This window comes from Elgaria multicarinata, chromosome 11, assembly GCF_023053635.1.
Source record: "Elgaria multicarinata webbii isolate HBS135686 ecotype San Diego chromosome 11, rElgMul1.1.pri, whole genome shotgun sequence".
Classification (NCBI taxonomy): Eukaryota; Metazoa; Chordata; class Lepidosauria; order Squamata; family Anguidae; genus Elgaria; species Elgaria multicarinata.
The window spans coordinates 22685513-22706733 of record NC_086181.1 but is presented as its reverse complement, the minus strand read 5'-3'; the positions used below and the strand labels follow the sequence as shown (position 1 = coordinate 22706733).

The window sequence follows — 21221 nt, the reverse complement described above, 5'->3', positions numbered from 1 at the left end:
AGACTTTGCAAAAGAAGGATACTAGATAAGTTGTCTGCCATCAACCTCTTTGGTCTGTGCTGGCCTTAAGAAAAATGCTACTGTCTTGTCTGGAAAGTAGCATAGATCAGCCCTGGGATGTGGTTGAGGAACAATACTCAAAGTTGCAACACACTGTCCTGGCTGGAGAATTCCCTCTTTTGCGGTCTTTGCAATGAGACAAACCAGGGCCATAGCTAGACCTAAGGTTTATCCCTGGATCATCCAGGGGTCAAACCTGTTCATCTAGGTGACACACAGGGGATCCAGTGCTCAGGCAGGGGCGAACCCTGGATGATCCCAGGATAAACCTTAGGTCTAGCTGTGGCCCAGGTGCCGTTCATGTGACTTTTTCTGCCAAACATCGGGAGTGGGGGAAAACCTGATCAAAATGCCTGACAGAATCCTACCACTTCCAAGATGGACATGATTGACTTGCTCTAATATGGGAAGGACTTCCTGTTTAGTGGAGGGGGATCTACTTCTGCCTCCATAGTTCCAACAACAGGAAAAAATGGCATAGCACTGACACATTGGAAGTGAGCTATAGCTGTCTTCTCTACTCACACCTCAGTTCCCATTTGCAACAGCTTTAAAGTATCTCCCTTGATTGAAGATGAACTTACCTATTGTGTGGCTATTTTTTTTCACTCTCACCTGCCATATATAGGACTGTTGGACCACTTCCCTTTCCTTTTAAGTAGTTCTTCAAGACTCACCAGAGGAATGCCTTTGTTTGAAGCATCCTGGCCTTGTTGTAATTTCTGTTCTCTCCTCTGGTAGATAGCTCCAGTCCTATTCCCTCTCTTGACACCAGTTTCTCGGCCTCCAACTCAAACGCTGTGCTGAAGCTGATAACAAAGAAGGCTGGTAAGGTTGCCTGAGATCTTCTGAGTTAACCCAGTAGCACCTGAGATTCAGTCCGTGGATGTTCCGTCATCTCCATTCTGTATTATGACTCCCCTCAGTTCTATTTTCACTACATAGCAGCCATGCCTGGCGTTATATCCACTTTTCTGTCATTCCTATTGAATATATATTGTAAGCACTTTTATAAAGTGTGTAGTTCAGTTTGCACCTCACGGTTAACAGTGGCACCTATAGAAGTTTCGGCTGTCATTTTGTGACCTGACAGACGCTGTCCTAAAATGGCTGCCCTGTTAGGAGTGACATTGTGTGAAGAGTCAAGCCCTCAGGGGTTGTTCCCCTCAGAGGAGCGGCGCAACATTCCCAGCCAGAGTGTAACTGCCTCCCTATTAGGCATATTTCTGGGCCTTTATCCCTGCCTATGCCCTTTGTAACTTTTTATCAGGCATTGGTAATGAAAATTGGCTCACAGAGGTACTGCACTTAGCACATGACTTGGCCAGTTTTTGAAAATGGACAGAATCTTTTCTAGTCTGAAATATTACTGTCTTTACTTTCAGATGTGGCTGCTGGCTTGGTGCAAATCCATAGGAATATAGGAAGCTGCCTTATAATGAGTCAGACTATTGGTCCATCTAGCTCAGTATTGCCCTTGATAGCTTTATCCTCCATGAATTTATTCAGTCCCATCTGTGCTGTCAGTCATCACCACATGTTGTGGAGTGAATTCTATACCTTAATTATGGGGCAATATGTTCCTCCCAGATTCCAGGTCCATCCACGGTGACCCCAGTCAGATGTCATGCTAAGCCACAGTGGTTAAGCGTTTTGAGCTAAATGTTATGCCTTATTTATTTATTTATTTATTTATTTATTTATTTAAACATTTATATCCCACCCTATATCACAAGGATCTCAGGATGGTGTACAGATAAAAGCATACATATAAAATAGAAAATAAATATACACTTCTAAAACAAATTAAACCATTAATATGTTAAAACCAATATGAAATTTTAAAACAGTAAAATTCAATTAAAACAAGACTGTGTGCAGGCTGGTGGATTTAGCCATCAACGGCTTTGTTATAAAGCCATGTCTTAACCTGGTGCTGAAATATAGCCAGTGCCGGTACGAGTCTGACCTCTAGGGGGAGGTCATTCCACAGCCAGGGTGCCACAACAGAGAAAGCCCTCTCCCATGTCTCACCATAGTGTATATCTAGCGTTGGTGGGGCACGGAGAAGGGATCCTCCAACAGATCTCAGATCACAGGCAGGCAGATACAGGGAGAGGCGCTCCCTCAGGTATTGAGGTCCCAAGCCATTTAGGGCTTTAAATGTCATTACCAACACCTTGAAATCGGACTAGAAATGTATTGGAAGCCAGTGCAATTCATTTAAGACCGGTGTTACATGGTCTCTATGAGATGTTCCAGTCAGCAATCTAGCTGCTTCGTTCTGCACCAGCTGCAACTTCCGAGTCATATTCAAGGGCAGCCCCACGTAGAGTGCAATGCAGTAGTCTAATCAGGAAGTTACCAGTGCATGTATTACTGTGGCTAGGTTAGTGTGTTGTGTGAACCATGCCTTAGTGTGTTGTGTGAACCATTCCTAACCATGGTGGCTATATAACCACAGTTTAAACATGCTCACTAACCTTTTGCTGCACAAGTGTTAGTGGCTTAATATGGCTTGGCATGTCGTCTGAACAGGGTCACTATGGAGTATCTCATGCGCACAATATCTATCTATATACAAAATAAATATAATATGTATCTGAAAGGATGCTTTGGACTCGCTGACTTGACTCATGATGAAATTGTTAGGTTAGTTCCCAGTGAGTTAGATTCTTGAAACCTGGTCCATGACTCCCTCCCCCACCCCCCATTAAAACAATCAGGGAGCAGGTATATGCAGTGAGAAAATAAACACAGTTTAAAGACATGGCATCAGATGTTTGTTGATTCAGAATGTAGCAATTTTTTTTTTAAAAAAAGTTTCAAGCTTTAATTAGGATTGTGTGTATATCATACCATGTGTAACGATAACATAGCTTCTGAGAAGAGGAGGTCTTATTTTGCATAATTCTGCTTAACATGAGGAAAGGTGAAAAGCAATCAGGGTACTGCAGCCTCTTCATATGGTGCCTGTAAATCTTCATAATTCTTCTGGCTTTTATGTTTTCACACTTAAAATTCACATGAAACTTCAAGTCATAAAGGTTTGAAGTTTCATGTGGGCTAGTAACAAATTAGAAAGGCCATAGCTTCATGTGACAAACTAGAAATTATGGCTAAATCTGCCCAAACAAGCCAGGATTTATGATTTATGTTGGTTTATGATCCTGGTTCGTGTGTCATACTTAACCATAATCCGTAGTTTGGATGACACATGTAACTATCCCTTTCCTGGTCTGTTTAATCTACTTGTGCAAAGTAGTAGGGGACAGGGTATATGAATCAACATGTAGCTTGTTCTTTTGGTTTATTAAGCCAGGATTCCTGGCTTATCATTATGTGTGAATTTGGCCATTTTGGTGATAAATGGCCAAATTTATCGATGACCTTTCTGAACTTTGTGTTTATATACTTCCCTCCTCTAGCAGTGCTGGCTGAAGTCTTGGCTTTAGTCACCAGTCTCCTAAGCAGATACAAGGAAGGCCTGAGAGTTACAAAAATGAACGAGATCCTTCTGGCCACAGAAAAATTAGATCTGGATCAGTTCAGTATCGCCCAAGGCTACAGAGACACGCTGGAATTTTTGGAGCACCGAATGCCTGAGCTAAACATCAGATACCGAGAAGACAGACTGCAGTGTGTCGTTTTTTTTGAATCAGGTGAAATTCTTGAAAAGGGAGGACTGACTGCTGGATTCCACTCTTCTATTGTTCAAGACAGGCTACCAAACTGGGAAGCCTTTTATTCCAAGGCTTGCTTTATAGGTGCCTGGTCTATAATGCTTTCGAGAATTAGAAATAAATAATTCAAAGTTTCTTAGATAGCAGAACAGATGTTTGATAAAAGTTCCTTTGGGGTGGATGTATGGAAAGCATCCAACAATGGGTTAACTTCCTCAATCACCTAGGAAAAGCAGAGATCATGTGACAGACTTCTAATGATATACTAGTCCCAGGTTCCTCTGTGCCCCAATTCTGCCCATGGCTACAGCTCAGAAAACAGAGAAGAGATCCTTCTCCCAAGTTTGAACTGGGAAAGGAAAGGCTATAGATGAATAAAACACTTTGATAGAGGCCGTAGCTTGACCTAAGAGTTATCCTAGGCAAATGGAGGGGTCGTCCCTGCCTGCTCCTGGGATCCCCTGTGTGTCATTTGGATGCACAGGGATGATCCCGGGATATAGGTCTGGTCTAGCCATGGCCAGAGACAGGAGTTGTACAGGAACAGAGTAAGATAGCACCTACTGGGGAAGGTCTGCCCCATGGGGTGGAGAGGCAGGTGGTCAACTACATAATAGATATCTATCCCAGTTGAAAAAGAACCCTGTGTGGCTTGCAGACACTTTAAACATGATTGAGTAATAAGCATTGTGTAAAAAAGAGCCTCCATCTGTCATTAAATACGTGAACAGAGAGACATTGGGTTGGATCCAGAGAAAGTGAAGTTGTATTTTGTTCCCATTGGAATCAGTGTGAAAATGTAGTCATGCAACCATAGTAGTCTCCATCCAACCCACACTCAGTGCACTTATCAAAAATGAAAACTCTCCTAAAGGGCTCTGTCATTACGCACTTTTTTGAATGTGCGGTAGTCACATGAACTCCTTGTTCAGGCCTTTGCAGAGATGTGCTCCTGCCAAGGAAGGTCTAACGCAGTTCTCTATATTTTGTGGTGTTAACGTCCACATCCTTTTGTCGTCCCTCATTTCTCTCCTTGCTTTGCTTCCCCCCCCCCCCCCCAGCTTCCCACGGATCCACTCCATCCCAGTTCAGCGCTTCTCTTTCTCTGGTTTCGGAACAATCTACTAGAAAATCAGAAACCGTGGACAAAAATGTGTTGGTTAAGAAGCCTGGTAAGGTTGCATTTTGTCTCTGCGGGATCCTGGGTATGGGATCTAAGCTCAGAATTTATCTTGATTATCTGATGGATAAATCGGCTTTTCTCACATTTCTCCCCCTACTTTTCTGCATTCCTAGTTTCCTGCAGCTCTACGCCATCCCAGAGCAGCGCTTCCCTCTCCTTAGATTCAGAACAGTCAGCCAGCAAATCCAAAAACCTGAATCAAAACATTATGGGAAAGAAGCCTGGTAGGACTGCACTTGTCTCCCAAGGGTTCTGAGTGCACGTGGGCGAACTGGTGTATTTCCCTGTCACGGTCCATGCTTGATTGGTATGCCTTAACCCTGTGTGCAGGATCTCTGTACGATCCACTTCAACTCCTTTTGAGTCCCATGCTGGGTCAATATAAAATGATGCTTCTGCAGGATCAAATTTGTATACCAAATTTAAGGGGTTGTGTCATTTGGAAGTATATTAACAATTTTGATGCCCCAGTGAATGAGTAAATGAATAAGTCAGTCAAGTTAGGAGGAAGATAGAGCATGTGGAGGGATTGAGAAGAAGATTATATGGATAGGCCTTTGGCTTGCATGCTTGCCTATATGTATGAGAACGTTATCCCATCTTAAAAGAACCCCCCCAGAGTGGCTTAAAGCTGGAATATAGTCCATAAATAAGAGCAGTATAAAGCAATCATCATTATTACCAATATGACTGAGAAGAGAGACAGGCCTCATCTACACTAAGCAGGATATTGCACTATGAAAGCGGTATATAAAATGCAGGAGCCACACTGCTGCTTTATAGCAGTATTGAACAACTGTACTGCTTTATAGCAGTATTGAACACTGACAACTGTTGGGACCCATTGACACATACCACATACCGCTTTCATACCACTATATCCTGCTTGGTGTAGATGAGGCCATAGTCACTCCTTCCTTATCAAGAACTAAACTTCCCCTAAAGGGCTCTGAAGGATAGAAATGAAATAGCCATGTGGGTTGCCCGCTCCGGAGATGTGGTTCCACTATTGAGAAGGCTGTTGTGCATCTATGCGCAGCCTTCTCATACGATGGTGCGACTTGGCTCTGACCGATTTGACATATGGGATCAATATGTGCAAGAATATAGGAAACATGGACATTCATCTTAGGGACTTGCATAATTGCAACCACACTGGTAATATGAACATGGCTATTATATGTCACAGTAGCCAAGCTCTCACAATACACAGATTTTCCTTTATTTATTTATTTTAAAAAGGAACATGTTACCAGTCCTCATGGTCATCAAGACAAATGGAATCATGTATTTGTAGTTTATGCTAAATGAGTAGTATCCAACAGGGGCCTTTTGCATGCGGCTATCCCTGCTGGTCACAGTCTGCATGCAGCCACTACCGCTTGCAGCCTTAATGTAGTGCTTCCGGGGGCGGTTGTGCCCCTTCCAGAAATGGCTGTTTCCACTCCTTTTGGGGCTTGCATCTGGAAGTGCTACATCATGGCTATAAGAGGTAGGGGTAAAAGCCCTATTGGATACTGCCCAATGTAAATACAGTAGAAGGCATCTGAATGGGATGCCCAGTGTGCCTTAATTATACAGCCCTGCTGTGTGAAAACATTATATAATCTCAGAAGATGGCTGGATGACTTTACTATGAGATTATCTGAAGGATAAATCTGCTTTTCTCATATTTCTGCTCCTCCCCTACTTCTCTGCGTTCCTAGCTCCCCGCAGCTCCATGCCATCCCAGTCCAGCGCTCCCATCTCCTTAGATTCGGAACAGTCAGCCATCAAATCAAAAAACATGAATCGGAACATCTTGGGAAAGAAGCCTGGTAAGATTACATTTAACTCTGATGTCACGGGACTAGACAATGAGGGAGTGGGTGATTACAGGCCAGCTGGCATATTTCTATCAGAGTTCACCCTTGTTCGGTATGCCTCGCACTGTGTGAAGAACCTCTCTACACTTCTCTGTCTACTTCAGCCCCATCTGTGTCTGTATATAACGGTGTTTGTGGAGGGCTATTTTGTCAGTTCAGTTCTGTGCATGTTTGCTCATAGATCAATCCCACTGAATTCAGAAGGCCTTACTGCCAAGAAATTGTGCATAAGATTGCATCTGTGTGACCTTGGTAATGAGGGACCCTCCTAGGCGTCTCCTTCTAGCTTTTACATAAGAACATAGGAAGCTGCCTTATACTGTCAGACCATTGGTCTATCTAGCTCACTATTGTCAACACTGACTGGCAGCAGCTCTCCATGGGGTCGATGCCTGGAACCTGCAGAAGGTTCCAGGTTCCAGACATTGAATTTGGAACCTTCTGTATGCAAAGCAGATGCTCTCCCACTGAGCTACAGCCCTTCTTTCATGGAGGGTAGAATGTAATGAACAACAAGAAGAAGAGGGTACTGCAGCCTCTTCATCTGGTCCCTGTAATTCTTCATAATTCTTCTGGCTTTTACGTTTTCACACGTACAGTTCACGTGAAACGTCAAGCCATAAAGGTTTGACGTTTCATGTGGGTTAGTAATGAATTAGAAAGGTCATAGCTTCATGTGACAAACTAGAGATTATGGCCTCATCAGCACAAAGTAGGATATTGCACTCTGAAAGCGGTATGAAAGTGGTATTTAAAAGGCAGGAGCCGCACTACTGCTTTATAGTGGTATTAAAATGCATTGACAACTGTTGGGGCCCATTGACACATACCATATATTGCTTTCATACCACTATATCCTGCTTGGTGTGCCTCCTGCCTTCTAAATACTGCTTTCTTAGTGCAATATCCTGCTTGGTGTAGACAAGGCCTATGGCTAAATGCGCCCAAACAAGCCAGGATTTGTAAAAGGGCTTTTAGCCTATTTTTGTTGGTTTATAATCCTGATTTGTGTGTTGTACTTAAACATAATCCATAATTTGGATGTCACATGAAACTATCCCTTTCCTGGTCTGTTTAATCTACTTGTGCGAAGTGGTAGTGAACAGGGTATATGAATCAACATGGTTTATTAAGCCAGCATTCCTGGCTTATCATTATGTGTAAATGTGGCCATTTTGGTGGTAACTGGATGGGATTATCTTCAATGATATTTCTGAATTTTGTGTTTATACATTTCCCTCCTCTAGCTGTGCTGGCTGAAGTCTTGGATTTAGTCACCAGTCTTCTAGCCATATACAAGGAAGGCCTGAGAGTTCTGAAAGTGAATGAGACCCTGCTGGCCACAGAAAAATTGAATCTGGAGCAGTTCAGTGTCACCCAAGGCTACAAAGATACGCTGGAATTTTTGGAGCACCGAATGCCTAAGCTAAACATCAGATACCGAGAGGACAGACTGCAGTGTGTCGTTTTTCTTGGATCAGGTGAAATTCTTGAAAAGGGAGGACTGCCAGGTCTACTATGACTTCCAGAATTAGAAATAACCAAGAGACATGATTCAATGTTTCTTAGTTTTCTTGGCTTCAGCTCAGAAAATAGAAAATAGATCCCTCTTCCAAGTATGAATTGGGAAAGGAAAGGCCATAAGCGAACAAAACACTTTGATAAGAGGCAGGTGTTGCATAGGAACAGAGGAAGATAGCACCTCCTGGGGAAGGTCCAGTCCATGGGGTGGACAGGCAGGTGGTCAGCTTGTTTGTGTAAAGACTCAACTTTGGCAGAGGGTGGTTTGGATGCTTTCTGTGCCCCAATGCAGAGGGAACTGTTCTCAGTAATTACCTATGTTCCGTTCTCCAAATAGGTGTGAAGGAGGCGTTCATCAATGAGAGATGAGTTGGTAATTAGGGCTGCTGAGGTGCCTACCGATCTGGTTGGACGTGCTGTGACTTTGAGGCCTATATACATAAGCTACTCTGCTGGGTTCGCATGTCTTGATAAGCCACTCTGAACCAAGCAAGGCTGGCAACTGACCTTGGGTTGTCATGTCATGTGAACTGGGTCATTGTCAGTTTGTTCATGTGATTTTATGGCTGCCGCTAAATATGTTTACGAATGTACATTATGAAGGGTTTGCAGCAGCCATTTTGCTCTGCATTGATGAACTATTTTCTGTTTTTAGGTTGTTATTATTTTAAGCATTTTTACCCAACTCTTCAGCTGAAAAACAAAACAAAACAGAGTGGCTTACAAAGATCCATAATTAGAGAGTCCCTGCCCTCAGGCTTTCAGTTGAAAAGACACTATACGAAAGGAAAAAGAATTGGGAAGGAGGAGGAAAACAGCAAATTTTGGTGCTAGTTTTTGGTTACAAAGTTCTTTCTGGCCGGGAGAAGGGAAGCAAGCTTCCTGCAGCTGCTCCTTCTCTGGCTGAAGGATGGGACCAAGCTGGTCTCCCATGGCCCTTGGTTCCCTGGCTAATGGCCACACTATGCTGCCCTTCAGCTCTGTCATCCCAGGACAGCAAGTTTGGATCTTACTCATTTGACACTCCTCTTGCTCCCAGGATTTATTTAATCCATTTCCTTCTAGCAAATCTGTGGCCATCCACTGAGTTAAATGACTCTCTTTAATTTGGAACCAATAATCAACTGCTTTCTGTCTGTCTCTGGTTTTCACTGGGGAAGCCCAGTGTGGCTGAAGGTCACCCATGAAGGTCACCCTCAAATTCTTAACACAGCTCCAGAATCAACATTGGCTCTTTTTAACATGGATTTCCCTCCCTCTTGGTCTGTCTTAGGAAAATGCAAAGCAAAAAGAAAGCGAAGACGTACCAAGGCTCAAAAGGAAACAACAAAGAAGTGTAAGTTGACAATTAGAAAAGTCTACTATATACTTCCTGATTCATCTTTCCATAATTTAATATCTGCACACGTATTTCCACTCGTCACCGCTTGGAACGACCCATCCGTCCGTTAGCAATCCCTCCAGTTCTTAATTACTCCTAGAAAATCCCTCTTCTTTCCCTTGAATATCACAGCCTCACTCTCTCTGCCTTATCTGCTACTGGATTCTTTGCGCTTGGGGTGGGGGCAACACATGGCTGACAGGCCACATGAGCCCCCTGCCGGCTCCCACTTCACTTGAAATTCGGGGGAATTTTGTTAACCAAAAAAACAGCACCTGTAAATTTGACGCTTTTGGTGCTCCATAGCACAGTGGATGTAATATTGTTTAGGCCACCTGCAGAGTACATCCCACAGGGGGAGGGGGTTGCCTGTTCCTGCTCTACACCTACCCTCTGCTACTTTGCCACATTGAATAATCCTTCCTTCACCTTTCTCCTGTCCACCTACCTACCTTAGTCTCTCCTCAGTGTACTTAGTATCCTTGCTATGGTTGGCCAACCTATGGCCCGGGCACTGGAAGTTTGCAGCGTTTCTAGACAGTACCAGGAGAACCTATAGGTCTCACGGTGGTTTGGAGTCTGACCTGCACTTCTCCCTGCCTCTTCTGCGCTGTGCTGCTGCCCACTCTCCAGCTCAGTAGATCAGAGGCAAAGCCGTCATATGGGTGGGATTCTGCCTAAATAAATACTGTAGTGCGTATTGGGATGGCCCTGTTAAGTCCTGTAGGAGGCCTGATGAAAAGATGGATCAGAGTCAATCATAATCACATGGTGATCGTACAAGCCAAAGGCCATGACAAAAGGAATATCGCGTCAAAAAGTCATGTCCATGGGAGTTGCCATCTGACACATCTGGAGGGAGCCAGGTTGGGGAAGGCTGAACTAGATGTTGCATGGGAAAACTAGGTTTACCAGTCCCATGTTTTGTTATAAAGGCAAACGGGAGGAGAAGGCGATCAAGGGCTACTAGTCCTGATAGCTGTATGCTACCTCCAGTATCGGAGGCAGTAAACCTGTGTGCATCAGTTGCTGGGGAACATGGGCGGGAGGGTGCTGTTGCACCATGTCCTGCTTGTGGTTCCCTGGTCGACAGCTGGTTGGCCACTGTGTGAACAGAGTGCTGGACTAGATGGACCCTTGGTCTGATCCGGAATGGCTTTTCTTTTGTTCTTATGGGAAGGGAGAGCATTTGCACGGGCAAAAGGGCTGATGGGAGAGGATTATTTAGGTGCCTGACTATTCACTAAGGTCATCGTTTGAGAGAGGCTGGCCTGGTTCCTCACTTACTTGTTTAAGTGATTTTGGGGGAATATCTTGGGCTAGTATGGACTTGTGCTCTTATGTGCAGCTGTGAGTTGGCTACCACTCCCTCCTGTACGATGCTGCGTTCTTCGTCACACCTTGACTGCTCTTCTACACTCTGCATGTGATTTTGTATACCTTGTTCTTTGAGACCAGACCAGACACAGTGGTCAGGCTCTGATTTCAGATGTGCAGGTATCTGCTGTACCCATTGTTGTTTGTGACTGAACCATGCAAATGTCTCCCCCGGTTAATATGACTCTTTCTGCTCCTCTCTCCTCATTAGGTCCTGATCGTAACTCCATCCCTCCTTTGAGTAATGCCCCCGTGCAGTTCTTGGAGTCATCAAGAATGGCTGAGGTGGTAAATTCTGCACCAGGTAAATTTCCAAGCTGGCTCCTTCCCATTGTTATCCAGGTGGTGGTGGTGGTGATGGTGGTGAAGGAGAGCAGTAATTAAGCTACATGGACATAGTTTGCACTAATAGACAAATCAAGCTTGTTTCTCGAGATGGTTCACCAGGATTCATTATTTAATGTAGCTGGCGAGTCATGTAGAAGTTTGCCTTGTTTTCCAGGAAGTAGATTCTTATGAAGGTCTTCAAAAGATGGTGCAAATCCCATTTCCTAATATTTAGGTGATCCAGATGTTGTTGGACGATTAGTCCTATCATCTCTGACCCTTGGCCATGCTGGCTGGGACTGATGAGGGATGCAGTCCCTTACCCCTGCCTTATATTAAACACAGCAGTTAGATCATCATTCCATGACAGTTCTAGACTTCATTGCTTATAGCCAAAGGTCACCACAGTCCACATTATTCTGTAATAACTGTTTTTTTGATTTGACTACACCCAGTGCACTGAACATGCTTTACAATTAGATCCAATCAGTTCTGGGGATAGCATTGAGTACTTTCATGTCACTCCCTGGGACTCCTTTTGAAGCAAATGATAGATTGTGGACAATTGACAACAAGTGGCGTGGTTTCCATATTATTAGTATTTTCCCAGTTAAGAAGAACATAAAATTTGCTTTGGTGGCTCTGACCATGGTCAACCAACGAGCAACCAACCAGATGCCTCAGGGAGCTCCTAGACAGGGCATGACAGTGATAGCCTCCCTTTGTGGCCTATCCTGCTTCTACTGAATGTTACAAATTCTTTGCACTTGCTGTTTTTCATTGGGGAGGGGGAGTGTTTTTAGGGAGGGAGGCAGAAGAAGGAGGGAGAGGGTGGCCGGCCAAGCAGCGGTGGGCCCTTTGGGTCAGGAGGGCAGAAAAATTCGCCACCCCTTCCAGCTCGTACCGCCTGCTGCGCCTGCTTCCTCCTGCTCAATTAGAAGGCTGCCCCTGTCATTGGCCATAACGGGTGCTGACAGAGCCTTCTCTGCAGTGTCACCTCTTCCCCTAGGAAGCTTACCTTATTGGCCTTCTGATAGCATCTACCTTTCTTATAATACGATACACACGTACGCATGCATCCATGTCTTATTAGCTGTGTTGGAGATACTTGGTTTGCCAGTATTTTGAAATTTATTTAAAAATAAAGGTTAATAAATAAATGTTCCCAGCTAGCAGACTCTGCAGTAATAGCATCCTTCTTCTTTCCTAGGCCTCGGAGCTGTCTCGAAGGTTTCGTTTACCTTTGGTGATTTCTCTGCAAGTAGCCCTCACCTTCAGAACCTGGCTGTTCCTGCTGCTTTTGGGTCCCCACCAGTTGAGAACAGCAGCACGAGCGTCCCATCTGCCATGGTTCCAAACCTTCCATCCTTTCAGCCGGCCCGGAGTGCGTTGGCGGACAAGAATCCCTCCCAGTCTCTCCCCGACGTTCCACCTCGTTTGCCAAGCGTCCCCCTGTTTGGTGGACCACCACCAGCTGCAGAGGCACCCTGCCCTTTGGGTGAGGTGCCTCCAAGCGAATCCAGCTTGACCAAGGCACAGCCCCCAAGGGACCTGAATGAACTGGAGCGGCAGGTGGCTGACATCCTGGCCGCCCATCCTGAGGGCATGTCGCTATTCCAGTTCCGTGCTGCTTACAGCGCTGCCTATCAGCAACACCTGCCCCTGGGCAACGCTTCGTCCGCCAAGCAGCGTATGCTGGAGATGCCCAATGTGGTTTGCGTGAAGGGTTGCGGGGTCCAGACTTTGCTGCTCCCAGTTTCTGCCAAAGTGTCTCCTGTCAAAAGTGGTAAGTGCCGTCACCTGTGGTGTTTGGTGCATACATTTTACAAATAATCTTTGTAATGTATCTACTCTTAACATGAACTAAAGATTTCCTGCCAGTAGAAGCTGGACCCCAATCCCCCACCCACTCAAATTGTTCCTCCATGCTCTCCCTAACCCACAACTTGACACTGAAGTCTGAAGGTGTTGTGCATAGACCAGCAAAGAGAGAGACCTCGGCTGCTTCTACACCTGCCTTTTTCCCTGGGATCATCCCGCGATCGTCCCTTTGCATCCAAATGACACACAGAAGATCCTGGGAGCAGGCAGGGGCGATTTCTCCATTTGCCTGGGATAATCCTTAGGTGTAGAAAGGGCCCTTGCCTGGGAGAAAAGACATAGCCTCCCCTCTCTCAAAATAGAGGCAGGGGCATTTGGGGGGGATGACAAAAAGAGAGAACAGAGCATGTGTAACCTTGTGATGTGCGATCCATGATGGAAAAGACCAGGCCTGCAGAACCACAGGCCTAGGGGGCAAATCCAACCAGCTTGGGGTTCCAATCCAGTCCTCTGGGGTTCCTCAGAAAACTTCCCCCTTTGCCTGAGCCACCTCGTTGTTTGGTGGTTTCCCGACTTTTATGCATACCCCCCTTTTCTAAAAGGTTGAGATACCCCTTCTAACGCTCAGTTGCTGGCAGTAAGAGCTTCAAACCAAAATGGGATTGTTCTGCGAGCTTCTAAGCCAAAAACAACCATAAGAAAAGCCTGCTCGGTCAGACCAAGGGTCCATCTACTTCAGCATTCTGTTCACACAGTGGCCAACTAGCAGCCCATGGGTAACCCACAAGAGTGCAACAGCACCTTCCCACCCATGTTCCCCAGTCATTGGTGTACATAGGCTTAGTGCCCCTGCCCCTGGAGGTAGCACGTAGCTTTCAGGACTGGTAGCCATTGATAGCTTTCTCCTCCAGCCCAGGAATTTATCTGTCTCCTTTTAAAGCCATCCAAATTGGTGGCCAGCACTGCATCTAGTGATGGGGAATTTTATAGTTTAACTATGTGTTGTGCGAAGAAGTACTTCCTTTTATCTATCCTGAATCTCCCACTATTTATTTATTTATTTATTTATTTATCTATTACATTTTTATACTGCCCAATAGCCGAAGCTCTCTGGGCGGTTCACAAAAATTAAAACCATCATAAAACAACCAACAGGTTAAAAGCACAAATACAAAATACAGTATGAAAAGCACAACCAGGATAAAAACCACGCAGCAAAATTGATATAAAATTAAAATGCAAAGTTAAAACAGTAAAATTTAAATTTAAGTTAAAATTAAGTGTTAAAATACTGAGAGAATAAAAAGGTCTTCAGCTGGCGACGAAAGGAGTACAGTGTAGGCGCCAGGCGGACCTCTCTGGGGAGCTCATTCCACAACCAGGGTGCCACAGCGGAGAAAGCCCTCCTAGTAGCCACCTGCCTCACTTCCTTTGGCAGGGGCTCACGGAGAAGGGCCCCTGTAGATGATCTTAAGGTCCGGGTAGGTACATACGGGAGGAGGCATTCCTTCAAATAACCTGGCCCCAAACCATTTAGGGCTTTAAATGTTAATACCAGCACTTTGAATTGGGCCCGGACCTGGACTAGCAGCCAATGACGTTGTAAAAGGACTGGCGTAATGTGATCTCACCGGCCAGTCCCTGTTAGTAAACAGGCTGCCCTGTTTTGTACCAGCTGAAGCTTCCGGACCGTTTTCAAAGGCAGCCCCACGTATAACGCATTGCAGTAATCCAAACGAGAGGTTATCAGAGCATGGATAACTGTAGCTAGGCTATCTCTGTCCAGATAAGGGCGTAGTTGGTATATCAACCTAAGCTGATAAAAGGTGCTCTTTGCCACTAATCAGCTTCATGGGATTCTAGTATTTTGAGAGAGGGAGAAAAACCTCTCCACATTATGCATAATTCTGTACACTTCTATCATGTCTACCCAGAGCCTCACCTGACCATGACTTGCATTTTATTTGATAGATGCACGCCTGGGGCTGCAAGTTGCGTGTCAGCTTTGCAGTTCTTGGGCTTGGCCACAGGAGGGCTCTCTGCTCAGTGTCTCCTCAGCAGGCTCAAGTCAGCGTTTTTCAGCATTTCCTGTCTTTCCGTATGAGGCTTCAGGAAGGAACCTTCCCTTCACATTTCTCTCCATAGTTGTTCTCCATCTCTTTCGACAGTAATTCTTTTGTGTCTTTTCAGGTCAGCCTGTCTTCTCCAAAGCGGAAAATGCTGCAATGCTTCCTGGTCACCCATCGCTGAAAACTCTGGCTGTGGCTAAATCTGGAGCAATTCTCGAGCCTTCTCCTATTCCTAAAGGTCTGGTGGTGCCTCAGCCCCGTCCTGTTTGTGTCCTGGCTCCAGACCAATGCAGAGAGCCAAGCGATGAGGACTGCGGCATTCTCCCTGAGGGCCAATCCCCAAGAGCACCAAAACCTATCGCTCCTTGGCAAGAGCATGGGAGGGCCAGAGTCAACTCGGTTTACCGTTCAGTTCAGCCTGACCTGTCTGAAGTAGCTACAGGAGCTCCTGGCCATTCTTTGCCTACCTCCAACCCTGTGGTGGCTCCCAAATCTTGCCTTAAATGTTCAGTTCCCAAGTTGCCTGTTCCACCACCCCTGCTCTCTCTCCTCCAGTCCTCTGAATATTCAAGCACCAAGGAGAGTCACCCATTCCCCAAACCTCTAGCCTCTGTGCAACAGCAGGTGAGGACCACCCACAAGCAGGTATGGGTTCCCTTCGCTCCCCAATCCCCTGTAGTTTTCCCTCCAGATTCACAAGCCACGAGATGGGGTGAGAATGCGAAGTCATGTGGCCTGGAATCCCTGCCTAGCCCTTGGATATCGGGCAACAGTGCTCCATCTCCTTCCATCCCTCAGCCTGTTCCTGCCAGCTTTCCAGCATGGGCGCAGCCGGTGGTGTACCCTCCTGTCCCGTTGCTTCCCAAAATGACAAAGTTGCCCCCTCTCTACACAGTACCATTCCTACCAGTTTCTGGAATGCCCTTTGGGATCCAGGTTCAACAGACCATGCAGCAGAACTCCCATGGTGTCCAACTTGTGCCACCAATCAGGCTGGATCAGCCAGTGTCTCTCATCCAAAGTGACGAACAGAGGAAATGCATTCACACAGTCCCAGGACAAGATCCCCTTTCTCATGGGCCATCCAGAACCTTGCAGCGTGCCCAAAGCCCAGCTCCCGCCTTCTCTGCAGGGACATTTCCTGTTTCTTCATCTTCCAAAAGCAAAGCCAGCATCTGCACACACAAATCCCAGATGGTCCACCATCCAGAATGCTGCAACCATACATGGTTGGATGATCTGCAGTGCAGTTCTTTTACTGTACCAGATAAGAGTTGCACGTTCATACCTTCGGACAGAATACCTTCTAAGCTTCCAGCACCCACAGATCAGAGACAATACGATGACATGAACTCTCTCTTAACTTCCCCAAGCAAGCTGCCATTCAGTTCACAGTCTGTTCCCACCAAGGCATCTGAGCCACTCACACACGTTTCCTCTAGTATTGACAGGAATTCCAATGTTCTGCCTTCTGACCCTTCAGACTTCATGCATCAGCGGCAATATACTAGCGAGAGTCCTGCTGTGACCACCTCAAGTAGAAGACCAGCCAATTTGCTGCCATCTCCTCTAGACTCCACTACCAGCCCTTCCTACCAACTCTTGCATCCCTCTAGTATAAACAGCAGTTCTGGTGGTCTGCCTTCTGAACCTCAGACTTTCATGCATCAGCAACAGGTCATCAGTGTGAGTGCTGCCATAAGCTCGGGTACAAAACCAGCACACTCACCACCTTCCCCTCAAGACTCTACCACCAACCCATCCCGCCAACCCTCCTGTGCTCCCTTGAATGTCGCTATGGATTATGGCACTTCAAATCAAGCTAACCCCAAGAACACGATTTCCATACCAGCTGACAGTTCTAGTCCCTCATTTTCGGAAGAGCAGATGCCTTATTATTCTACTCCGCAGAACAGCCCTCCTCCCAGAAGCTTTGATAGATGTGTTATCCTATAATAGCAAGGAGGTGTTCTGTGTGAATCCTTTTTGCACAAGGAGATTATTTTTTTAAGAGGAAGGGGTGGCATGTCGGATGTATTGGTTCCCCTTTGTTCGGCACTGGTTAGGCCTCATCTCGAGGATTGTGTCCAGTTCTGGGCACCACACTTCAAGAAGGATGGAGACATGCCGGGACGGGTTCAGTGGAGGGCAACCAGGATGATTGGATATTGCAATCCATGCACAGTGAGGATGTCACAAAACGTGCCATTCCACAGTACAGCTTTCCCCTATCATTGCTTCCCAACACTAAAGCATAAAGTGAAAATTCAGGAAGATTCTATAAGCACACCTATACAGTAGATGATGAAAACACAAACAGGCTAAAGCAAGCTTGGCTTACCAGACGGGTCCAATAGACAAGCAAATGTGTTTATACTATTGAGTTCAGTGTGTCAAGACTAGCTTCAGGGGGACCTAGGTTTAAACCCCCATTCAGCCGTGAAGCTCAGCATGGGCTCATCAATGTCCCACAGGGTTGTTGTGAGGATTTTGTTTCTTTGAGGATGAAATCTTCTACAGTGCCTCAATCTCCTTGAAGGAAAGGCTGGGTAAAAACGTTGTTGTTAAAAATGCCTCCTATGCCAAAAGAAGACCAATTCTGTGACCTGTATGCATTAAGCAAATGAAATCAATCGTGCATAATTGCCTATTTTGCATGACTTTTTCTCTTGCTCATACGAGAGGGCAAGAAGCAGAACGCTGACTAATGGACCAGTTCTCTTTTGGCTTCCATCTTTATAAACTTGGTTATGATTGGTAAATAAATGGCTCAGGAATTGATTGCTCAATATTTTTATTTTTAATTGGCTCAGGGAACTTTTTTTGTATCGATTATTAGCTTTCAATGATGTTTTTTTATGTTGCATGCTAAATTGCAATAAATGAGAATGATACTTTGTCTTTTCTGGATTAGTCTTGTTTCTTTTGGTTACCTCTTTCTGTCTTGTTTTGTTTAGCTCTGGGCATAAGCCTATAGGAATTGTATGGAGGTCAACCACCTACCATATTCATACTCTGTTTATCCTACTTTCCCTTCTGTATGCCCCCAATGCAGCTTCCAAAATCTATAAGCGAAACAATACCTATAGGGGGTTTGTGTCCAGTGTTAGTCTAACTTTGGTCCTATTCATCTCAGTGGCTTTACTCTAAGTAAGACTGACGTTGGATACAACATAGGGTCGTCGTCATGAACAGCGCTACTTTCTGAGGTTTAAGTTGTCAATGTCTTCTGGCTTCTGCGGAGCTGGGGAACCAATTTGGTTGATCCACCCCAGAGCATGATGGAAACACAGATTTCTGTTGGTTCTTGGGGAGTTTCCTACTCTAGAATGCAGATTTGGACCATGTGTCCTCTTCCCATTGACAAAGACCCTTGTACTCTAAGGAGTTTTGGGGGTGCCAACAAGTAGTACACAGAGGGAGGAGAGCTCCAAAACAAATCTATCTAGAGGTTAGATGATGATGATGATGATGATGATGATGATGATTTATTTATTTATTTATATAGCACCATCAATGTACATGGTGCTGTACAGAGTAAAACAGTAAATAGCAAGACCCTACCGCATAGGCTTACATTCTAATAAAACCATAATAAAACAATAAGGAGGGGAAGAGAAAGCAAACAGGCACAGGGTAGGGTAAACAGGCACTGGGTAGGGTAAAACTAACAGTATAAAGTCAGAACAAAATCAAGTTTTAAAAGCTTTAGGAAAAAGAAAAGTTTTTAGCTGAGCTTTAAAAGCTGCGGTTGAACTTGTAGTTCTCAAATGTTCTGGTAGAGCGTTCCAGGCATAAGGGGCAGCAGAAGAAAATGGATGAAGCCGAGCAAGGGAAGTAGAGACCCTTGGGCAGGCGAGAAACATGGCATCAGAGGAGCGAAGAGCACGAGCGGGGCAATAGTGTGAGATGAGAGAGGAGAGATAGGAAGGAGCTAGATAGTGAAAAGTTTTGTAGGTCAACAGGAGAAGTTAATATTGGATTCTGAAGTGAATTGGAAGCCAATGAAGAGATTTCAGAAGTGGAGTTACATGGTCAGAGCGGCGAGCCAAGAAGATGATCTTAGCAGCAGAGTGGTGAACAGAAACTAACGGACTGATGTGAGAAGAAGGAAGGCCAGTGAGAAGAAGGTTGCAGTAGTCCAACCGAGAAATAACCAATGCATGAACAAGAGTCTTGGCAGAAGAGACAGACAAAAATGATCGAATCCTGGCAATATTATACAGGAAAAAACGACAGGATTTAGCTACTGCCTCAATATGAGGAATAAAGGAGAGCGAGGAATCAAATATAAAGCCAAGACTACGAGCTTCCTTGACTGGAGTAAGCGTGACATCGTTGACAGTAAGAGAGAATGAGAGATGAGAAGGTTTAGGAGGAAAAACAAGCAATTCAGTCTTTGCCATATTAAGTTTCAAACGACGATGAAGCAACCAAGCTGAGATATTTGAAAGACATGCCGAGATACGATCGTGAACATCAGGAGAAAGATCCGGAGATGAAAGATATAATTGTGTATCATCGGCATACAGATGATATTGGAGGCCATGAGATTGAATAATCTCAATTCCTACTCCACATGTGGGCAACCCAGGGCTGGTGGGGCACATGTGGTCCTTATAGATCTTCCATGTGGCCAGTGAAGGTGCCCAAGTTGCCTGCCCACTGCAGCTGCTGCAGCTGAATTTTGAGTGATTGTGATGAAAAGGGCCTCCCCGCTGTTGCTAAATATGTGGTGTTATATCATTCGGTTAAGGATTTCCCTGTCTCTGCTCTACGAAGAACAGCCACCATGAATTGGAACATTCTAGAATTCAATGGCCATAAACGCTGCCAGTTTAAAAGACCAGAGTTAAGGCTATCTCATGTTGGCTCAAACGCCACAAAAGCTAAGGCTGATGCCTTAACAGACATGCCCAGTGATCAGTGAGGATGCGGTGCCTTTGTGTTGGCTTACAACTTACCCTCCATGCATTCACACTTTTACTCGGACTTCCAGTCCCAAATCCAGATGGGGAGGATGGAGTGCCTGGGGCCAGTATCGATGCCCCACATCCTAGTCCTGCATTGCCTTATGAAGCATCTGAGGCTTACTGTATTGCTAGAGGAATCCTCCTGTGAGTTGACCCATAACTGCTGCTTACATCGGTAGCAACAAACAGTAAAACTGATGTAAAAACTAAATACCCTGCATGGGTAGAAACTTATTTAGGGTCTGGGAATTCATCCCAAACTACTCTTATTTTTCTCAGCTCTTCCTGGAGGAAAGGGGTGACAAGGCTTCAAAACCTGCTTTGTAAAATGTAAACACCACCACGCCAGTTCTTTTTGTTGCAAGTTCTTTTTTTCTGCCTTTTTAAAAGCTCTCTTGTGCGCGTGCACACTCAGACACATGCTCCTTTATCCCTCTCTCTTGTAATCAATGGCATCTCTGAAAATGGCTCATCTGCACCAAGCAAGATATTGCACTATGAAAGTGGTATGAAGGTGGTATATAAAAGGCAGGAGCCACACCAAGAAGCACTATGAAAGCAATATATGGTATGTGTCAATGGGCCCCAACAGTTGTCAGCGCACTTCAATACCACTATAAAACAGTAGTGTGGCTCCTGCCTTTTATATACTGCTTTCATATTGGAATATCCTGCTTGGTGTAGACGAGCCCTCTGTCTCTTGGACATTTTCCAGAGCAAACTGAATGTTCCTCCCATCCCATATAAATATTTTCTGTCTCCTCTTTCCTCCATTAAGAAAAGGTAGGTATTTCTATCCTCAATCCTGGATTAAATGAAGCAGTTTGGCATGAAGTATCTCCCATCCCTACTTCGTACTTTCATGTTTCTTTTCAGAGAGGAAGTGATGAAACAAAAAGTAATCTCTCCCTCTCTCCCTCTCTCTCTCTCTCTCACACACACACACACACACACGCACACA

General features: G+C 45.2%; 1 protein-coding gene across 3 annotated transcripts in view; it reads left to right on the top strand.

Moving 5' to 3' along the window:
* The window catches only part of LOC134407051 (uncharacterized), a 34975-nt gene extending 16787 nt beyond the window's left edge, over positions 1 to 18188 (top strand). For all 3 annotated transcript variants that reach the window (XM_063138799.1, XM_063138796.1, XM_063138798.1), the window contains 10 exons: positions 802 to 888; positions 3489 to 3722; positions 4805 to 4915; positions 5040 to 5150; positions 6633 to 6743; positions 8039 to 8272; positions 9586 to 9648; positions 11282 to 11374; positions 12608 to 13183; positions 15409 to 18188. In XM_063138799.1, the coding sequence (XP_062994869.1) occupies positions 802 to 888; positions 3489 to 3722; positions 4805 to 4915; positions 5040 to 5150; positions 6633 to 6743; positions 8039 to 8272; positions 9586 to 9648; positions 11282 to 11374; positions 12608 to 13183; positions 15409 to 17243 (3455 nt within the window). In that variant the 3' untranslated portion in view covers positions 17244 to 18188. The remainder of the gene's footprint in view (positions 1 to 801; positions 889 to 3488; positions 3723 to 4804; positions 4916 to 5039; positions 5151 to 6632; positions 6744 to 8038; positions 8273 to 9585; positions 9649 to 11281; positions 11375 to 12607; positions 13184 to 15408) is intronic.
* Positions 18189 to 21221: the final 3033 nt, after the last annotated feature.